General features: G+C 39.1%; 1 protein-coding gene across 1 annotated transcript in view; it reads left to right on the forward strand.

Annotated features, from left to right (window-relative positions):
- The first annotated feature begins 255 nt into the window (after positions 1-255).
- The window catches only part of stat1a (signal transducer and activator of transcription 1a), a 41,081-nt gene continuing 32,455 nt past the window's right edge, over positions 256-8,881 (forward strand). The window contains exons 1-2 of the mRNA XM_061932546.1: positions 256-356; positions 4,530-4,660. Of these exons, the coding sequence (XP_061788530.1) occupies positions 4,533-4,660 (128 nt within the window). The 5' untranslated portion in view covers positions 256-356; positions 4,530-4,532. The remainder of the gene's footprint in view (positions 357-4,529; positions 4,661-8,881) is intronic.

The raw sequence follows: 8,881 nt of genomic DNA on the forward strand, positions 1-8,881 counted from the left end.
TTCTAAATATTAAAAAAAAAACACAATTTTGACTTAAACAACCACAGAATATTTAAAAAAAAACTTGATTTAAGCGTTTGAACTCCAAACTGCACTTTAACGAGGCGTTTTAGGAGGTCCAATCTTAAATGCGTTGTCTTGTTCTCGTCCAGACGCGTTCGAGATGGCGGAACAGCCTCTGTTCAGCAAGCTGATTGGCTATCAAAAGCAGAGGGCGGGACTTTATTATGCATGCCTCACGATGATTGGTTGACACATTTAGTCGCAGGAAAACATTACTTTCTGTTTGACACACTCGGTGGCGGACCAAGGAAGAAGATTCTTCTGTCAAAACGCTCCTCTTTTACTCATAAACGGTACGTTTTGGAATGTATTCTTCTCTCCCGCGGCAATATCAAACAAATACCAATGTGTTAGTTTGTAATGTTTTTTTTCCCCCGTAGGTTGCGGAAGTAATAAGCCACTCGTAAGTTTGCTAGCTAACTGTAATATTTTGAGTGTAACGTTGCATGTTGGATGTTTTCTGCTGAATACGACATCCATCCATTTTCTACAGCTTGTCTATGTTGGCATGTGCGATAAACAGAGGTGGGTAGAGTAGCCAGAAATTGTACTCAAGTAAGAGTACTGTTACTTTAGAGATTTATTACTCAAGTAAAAGTAATGAGTAGTCACCCAAATATTTACTTGAGTAAAAGTAAAAAGTATGTGAAAAAACTACTCAAGTACTGAGTAACTGATGAGTAACATACACACACATATCATATATATATATATATATATATATATATATATAAAAAAAAAAATCTCCTGATGATTGAGGGTACCCCCCCTCATGAAACAGGCCTGTAGAGATGAAATAGTCTTGTGATTTTTTCCCCACACATACATATATATATATTTATATATATATGTATGTATTTATATATATATGTGTATATATATATATATATATATATATATATATTTATTTAGTTTGCCGTTTTTGTTTACATGTTAAAGGTGTTTTAATGAATATACATGCATGTTTAACATACGGATTCCTTTCTTTCATGAAGACAAGAATATAAGTTGGTGTATTACCTGATTCTGATGACTTGCATTGATTGTAATCAGACAGTAGTGCTGGTAACGTCCACGTTTTCAAATGGAGGAGAAGAAAAGTTCCTCCTTTCTGTCTAATACCACATGAAAGTGGTTGGTTTTTGGCATTTTATTTGTCCAGCTTCCATATTCGTTTTCACACACTTTACAAGAAATACATTGGCAGCAAATTCCGTAGCTTGCTAGCTTGTTTGCGCTGGCTTTCGGAGACTCTTATTTTGTAAGTGCAGGCGCGATGGAGCGGCACTTTTATTGTGAAGACAGGAACTGTGCAGTCAGTTTTTAGGCTTTTGACGGGATGTACGGTTGAAATAAAAACGTGTCTTTTTTCCTTCACAGTTTTGATTGATTGATTGAAACTTGTATTAGTAGATTGCACAGTACAGTACTTATTCCGTACAATTGACCACTAAATGGTAACACCCCAATAAGTTTTTCAACTTGTTTAAGTCAGGTCATGTGACCGCCTGGCTCTGTTTGATTGGTCCAACGTCACCAGTGACTGCATCTGATTGGTGGAACGGAGTCAAACGTCACTAGTGACTGCATTTTATTGGTGGAACGGAGTGAAACGTCACCAGTAAGGCAGGCACTTTGAAGGTCTGTCTGACAGACCAAAACAAACAAAGCGTGCATTAACAGATCGATAAAAATTAGTAGCGAGTAGCGAGCTGAATGTAGATAAAAGTAGCGGAGTAAAAGTAGCGTTTCTTCTCTATAAATATACTCAAGTAAAAGTAAAAGTAAGTTGCATTAAAACTACTCTTAGAAGTACAATTTATCCCAAAAGTTACTCAAGTAGATGTAACGGAGTAAATGTAGCGCGTTACTACCCACCTCTGGCGATAAAACAATAACTGATATTTATAGAACTTTCGATTATATTGTAGCGGGTGGCTGCGGGGTGTGAGCCAATGACTTTAGCTGGGGGGCCGGGACTTCCGGGAGAGATAGGGAAGTGACGTTGTTGATAGGAAGGAAGCGTTCGAGTTTTTATTTATTTATTTATTTATTTATTTATTTATTTATTTACTTACTTACTTATTCACTTATTTATTTATTTATTTATATATATATTTTTTGCGTTCGAGTTTTGCCGGGAAAAGAGGGAAAGTTGTGTTTGTTGACTTGCATCTCGTGCAACAAAGACAAGACAAACAAATAACTTGCATGAGCCAACATTCCTGGCATTATTACAATTATTAATGTAGGTGAAATATACATTAAAGTTGCTGAAACCAATCTGTTGTAGGTCAATGTTTGTTAAGCTAGCTGAAGAAAAACATCAACATGCAAACGTTTGCGTTACAGGCGACGAAGCAAATAGTAAATTGTGTAAAATCTAATAATATATGATATTAAGAATTAGTGCATGATATTTTCAAAATATGCCCTGCGCCGATAATAGAAAACCCAAAAACCAGGGAAGTTGTCACGTTGTGTAAATGGTAAATAAAAACAATACCATGATTTGCAAATCCTTTTCAACTTATATTCAATTGAATAAACTGCAAAGACAAGATAGGGCAGCACGGTGGCAGAGGGGTTAATGCGTCTGCCTCACAATACGAAGGTCCTGAGTAGTCGTGAGTTCAATCCCGGCCTCGGGATCTTTCTGTATGGAGTTTGCATGTCCTCTGGGTACTCTGGCTTCCTCCCACCTCCAAAAACATGCACCTGGGGATAGGTTGATTGGCAGCACTGAATTGGCCCTAGTGTGCGAATGTTGTCTGTCTATCTGTGTTGGCCCTGCGATGAGGTGGCGACCGCCCGATTGTAGCTGAGATAGGCTCCAGCGCCCCCCCGCGACCCCGAAGGGAATAAGCGGTAGGAAATGGATGAATGGAAAGACAAGATATTTAATGTCCCAACTAAGAAACTAAATTTTTTTTGTTGTAAATAATCATTAACTTAGAATTTAAAGGCAGCAACACATTGCAAAAAAGTTGTGTCAGGGGCATTTTTACCACTGTGTTACAAGGCCTTTCCTTTTAACAACACTCAGTAAACGTTTGGGAACTAGGAGACACGTTTTTTAAGCTTCTCAGGTGGAATTCTTTCCCATTCTTGCTTGATGTACAGCTTAAGTTGTTCAACAGTCCGGGGGTCTCCGTTGTGGTATTTTAGGCTTCATAATGCGCCACATATTTTCAATGGGAGGCAGGTCTGGACTACAGGCAGGCCAGTCTAGTACCCGCACTCTTTTACTATGAAGCCACGTTGTTGTAACACGTGGCTTGGCATTGTCTTGCTGAAATAAGCAGGGGCGTCCATGATAACGTTGCTTGGATGGCAACATATGTTGCTCTAAAACCTGTATGTACCTTTCAGCATTAATGGCGCCTTCACAGATGTGTAAGTTACCCATGCCTTGGGCACTAATACACCCCCATACCATCACAGATGCTGGCTTTTACACTTTGCGCCTAGAACAATCCGGATGGTTCTTTTCTTCTTTGTTACGGAGGACACAACATCCACAGTTTCCAAAAACAGTTTGAAATGTGGACTCGTCAGACCACAGAAAACTTTTCCACTTTGCATCAGTCCATCTTAGATGAGCGAAGCGAAGCGTTTCTGAGTGTTGTTGATAAATGTCTTTCGTTTGGCATAGCAGAGTTTTAACTTGCACTTACAGATGTAGCGACCAACTGAAGTTACTGACAGTGGTTTTCTGAAGTGTTCCTGAGCCCATGTGGTGATATCCTTTACACACTGATGTCGCTTTTTGATGCAGTACCGCCTGAGGGATCAAAGGTCCGTAATATCATTGCTTACGTGCAGTGATTTCTCCAGATTCTCTGAACCCTTTGATGATATTACTGACCATAGATGGTGAAATCCCTAAATTCCTTGCAATAGCTGGTTGAGAAATGTCGTTCTTAAACTGTTGGACAATTTGCTCAGGCATTTGTTGACAAAGTGGTGACCCTCGCCCCATCCTTGTTTGTGAATGACTGAGCATTTCATGGGAGCTGCTTTTATACCCAATCATGGCACCCACCTGTTCCCAATTAGCCTGTTCACCTGTGGGATGTTCCAAATAATTGTTTTGATGAGCATTCCTCAACTTTTCTCAGTCTTTTTTGCCACTTGTGCCAGCTTCTTTGAAACATGTTGCAGGCATCAAACTCCGAATGAGCTAATATTTGCAAAAAATAGTGTTTTCCAGTGTGAACATTAAATATCTTGTCTCTGCAGTGTATTTAATTAGGTTGAAAGGGATTTGCAAATCTGTTTTTATTTACCATTTACACAACGTGACAACTTGACTGGTTTTGGGTGTTGTAGAGGAAAGACCCCCGGGGCGCACTACCCAATTTAGAAAGCTGCCAAACGCATTTTATTTCTATCCATAAGCTGTGGGTGAATGACGCACATTTCTTGCGATAACATCAATTTTGTTGAACGCTCTTGTTCACCAGGAGATGGCGCAGTGGTGCCAGCTTCAGATGCTGGACTCCAAGTACCTGGAGCAAGTAGACCAGCTGTACAACGACGCCTTCCCAATGGACATCAGGCAGTACCTGAGCAAGTGGATTGAGAGCATCGATTGGTGAGATGACACAATATTTTAGAACATTTATCAAGAAGACATGGAGTCAGATAGTAGCCAAAAGGGGTAAATGTTCCATATTCAAAACAAAACACCCTCATGAGATAAATGCTGCAACTTATAATAATAATAGTATATTTTATTTGTAAAAAAGCACTTTACATTGAGTAAACAACCTCAACGTGCTACAGTGTATTAAAAAAATAAAAATAAAAAGATAATACAAAAAAAAACAAAAAAACTAGAACAGCCAAATAGCTAGAACTAGTATGCATACATCTAAAAAAAGGCTTTTTTTTAAAAAAAGAAGGGTTTTTAAGCCTTTTTTTAAAGCATCCACAGTCTGTGGTGCCCTCAGGTGGTCAGGGAGAGTGTTCCACAGACTGGGAGCGGCGGAGCAGAAAGCCCGGTCTCCCATTGTTGGTAGCTTTGTCCTCGGAGGTTGGAGAACAAAATAAAATGTGATAGATTTATTTAAGTTAGTGATGCTATCAGCATGTGAACCAGGCTAATAGGTGTGCCAGACCTGAGGTACATCCGTCTTTGTTGTACCCATTTTTTTGTGGTCCCCTTTATTTAGAAAAGTATCGAAATACATTTTGGTACCGGTACCAGTACCAAAATATTGGTATCAAGTAGTGATGGGTTGATGAGGCGTCATGAAGCGTTTCGACACATTGCAAAACTGTATTGATACTGTGTCGATACTGTGTCACTAAATACTGACATCTGCTGGACATTAAAAATCCCTACAGGCAACCTATGGACCGACTCAACTGACACTGATTTTATGCTCTAGTACAGGGGTCACCAACCTTTTTGAAACCAAAAACTACTTCTTGGGTACTGATTAATGCGAAGGGCTACCAGTTTGATACACACTTAAATAAATAAATATATTGTCATTTGTAAGTTACACGTAAGTGTGATTTAAACAAGAATAGCTAAATAAATACATTTATATATATATATAAAAATGGGTATTTCTGTCTGTCATTCCGTCGTACATTTTTTTTCCCTTTTACGGAAGGTTTTTTGTAGAGAATAAATGATGAAAAAAACACTTAATTGAACGGTTTAAAAGAGGAGAAAACAAGAAAAAATTTAAAATAAAATTTTGAAATCAGAATCAGAATCAGCTTTATTGTCATTACGCAATGTAACGAGATTGAGGCCATTCCATACAGTGCGATGTGTGCATGCTAGAAAAACAATGTGCAAATATATAGAAATATAAAAAATGTAGAAGTGCAATGAATATGGTGTGAAATGAATATATACATGAAAAAACAAAACAAAAACAGGGTGGTTGGTGGAATGGGTTATTGCACCGAAGAGAAGGCAGTTATGAGGGACAATGGGGCAGTCCGTTCAGGATGGTTATGGCCCTGGGGAAGAAGCTGTTCTTTAGCCTGTTTGTTTTGGTTTTAATGCACCTATAGCGCTTCCCAGAGGGCAGCAGGTGGAACAGGTCAGAGCCAGGGTGGGGGCTGTCCTTGATGATGGCACTGGCTCTGTTGAGGCAGCGGGAGGTGTAGTTTATCTTCAATTTCGACTCTTTATAATTCAAAATTCAACCGACAAAAAGAAGAGAAAAACTAGCTTATTTGAATCTTTTTGAAAAAATTAAAAAAAGAATTTATGGAACATCATTAGTAATTTTTCCTGATTAAGATACATTTTAGAATTTTGATAACATGTTTTAAATTGGTTAAAATCCAATCTGCACTTTGTTAGAATATTTAACAAATTGGACCAAGCTATATTTCTAACAAAGACAAATCAGTATTTCTTCTAGATTTTCCAGAACAAAAATTTTAAAAGAAATTCAAAATACTTTGAAATAAGATTTAAATTTGTTTCTACAGATTTTCTAGATTTGCCAGAATAATTTTTTTGAATTTTAATCATAGTAAGTTTGAAGAAATATTTCACAAATAGTCTTCGTCGAAAAAACAGAAGCTAAAATATGTATTATTCTTTACAATAAAAAATAAATAAATTTACTTGAACATTGATTTAAATTGTCAGGAAAGAAGAGGAAGAAATTTAAAAGGTAAAAAGGTATATTTGTTTAAAAATCCTAAAATCATTTTTAAGGTTGTATTTTTTCTCTAAAATTGTATTTCTAAAAGAAATAAGAAGCAAAGTAAAAAAATAAATGAATTTATTTAAACAAGTGAAGACCCATCCATCCATCCATTTTCTACCGCTTATTCCAAGTGAAGACCAAGTCTTTAAAATATTTTCTTGGATTTTCAAATTCTATTTGAGTTTTGTCTCTTTTAGAATTAAAAATGTCGAGCAAAGCGAGACCAGCTTGCTAGTAAATAAATAACATTTGAAAAATAGAGGCAGCTCACTGGTAAGTGCTTCTCTTTGAGCTATTTTTAGAACAGGCCAGCGGGCGACTGATCTGGTCCTTACGGGCTACCTGGTGACCGCGGGAACCGTGTTGGTGACCCCTGCCCTAGTATATACAATAATATAAACCAAGTCATTGTATTTCATTTAGGATTATTTCATATCTTCATTTAAATAAAAATATATTTTTATCTTTTTTAGATACAGTCAATAAATAATGTGAACATGTATCATAACATGGAAATCTAAGAGAACGTGTTGTGGATGATTGTGGACTGGGAATTTTTTTAATTTTATTTTTTACACATTTTTATAAAAAAAGAAAGAAAAAAAAATTTCCGACATTTTAGACGATTTCTCTTCTTAGTTATTATTTCACCGGCTGTAGAAAAGACACGCTCACAGGGCACAGAGGAGGCGTCAGTGCGACACAGTTCGCGTATCGGTCACGTGACCAAAACAGCTCATGATCGGTCACGTGACTTTCTAAAAGCGGTTCGCGCACCGGCACAGGGTTTTGCTCTATGAGCTCGACGCATGCGCCGATGCATCGGTGTTGCCGGACCCATCACTAGTATCAAGACAACCCAACTATACACACACATACATTGGTAAATGTCAACACTCTGGTATCCAGTCCGTCACACAAATATGTCTGTGTGTTGTGAATTATATTTATATAGCGCTTTTCTCGAGTGACTCAAAGCGCTTTGCATGGTGAAACCCAATATCTAAGTTACATTTAACTTAGGTATTTAAGTTATATTTAATGTAGGCATTTAAGGGGGCGGTGGTCTTAAACGGTCGCATTGTTGTGTGGACACGGATAAGGTTAGGTGGGATTTACCCTGGATAACGGGGCCTTAGGCTAGACCAGGAGTCAGCAACCCGCGGCTCCGTAGCCGCATGCGGCTCTTTGATCACTCTGATGCGGCTCAGCTGCATACTTGCCGTCCGCCCCGATTTTTCCGAGAGGTTTCCGGATTTCAGTGCCTCTCCCGGAAATCTCCCGGGGCAAACATTCTCAGATTTTTACCCGGACAACAATATTGAGGGCGTGGCGTGATGGCACTGCCTTTAACGTCCTCTACAACATGTCGTCGCGTCCGCTTTTACACCATGCTATCTGCGTGCCGGCCCGGTCACATGTAGTATGCGGCCTCTGCTTACACACGTAAGTGACTGCAAGGCATACTTGGTCAACAGCCATACAGGTTACACTGAGGGTTGTGATATAATCAACTTTAACACTTTTACTAATATGCGCCACACTGTGAACCCACACCAAACAAGAATGACAAACACATTTCGGGAGAACATCTGCACCTTAATACAACATAGACGGTGTGGCGCAGTGGAAGAATGGCCGTGCGCGACCCGAGGGTCCTTGGTTCAATCCCCACCTAATACCAACCTCGTCATGTCCGTTGTGTCCTGAGCAAGACACTTCACCCTTGCTCCTGATGGGTGCTGGTTAGCGCCTTGCATGGCAGCTCCCTCCATCAGTGTGTGAATGTGTGTGTGAATGGGTAAATGTGGAAGTAGTGTCAAAGCGCTTTGAGTACCTTGAAGGTAGAAAAGCGCTATACAAGTACAACCCATTTATCATTTATCATTTATAAACACAACAGAACAAATACCCAGAATCCCATGCAGCCCTAACTCTTCCGGGATACATTATACACCCCCGCTACCAAACCCCCACCTCAACCGACGCACGGAGGGGGGGGGGTTGATGTGTGGGGGCGGGGTTTGGTGGTAGCAGGGGTGTATAATGTAGCCCGGAAGAGTCAGGGCTGCATGGGATTCTGGGTATTTGTTCTGTTGTGTTTATGTTGTGTTAAGGTGCAGATGTTC

The sequence above is a fragment of the Nerophis lumbriciformis genome, linkage group LG38 (assembly GCF_033978685.3).
Source record: "Nerophis lumbriciformis linkage group LG38, RoL_Nlum_v2.1, whole genome shotgun sequence".
Taxonomy (NCBI): Eukaryota; Metazoa; Chordata; class Actinopteri; order Syngnathiformes; family Syngnathidae; genus Nerophis; species Nerophis lumbriciformis.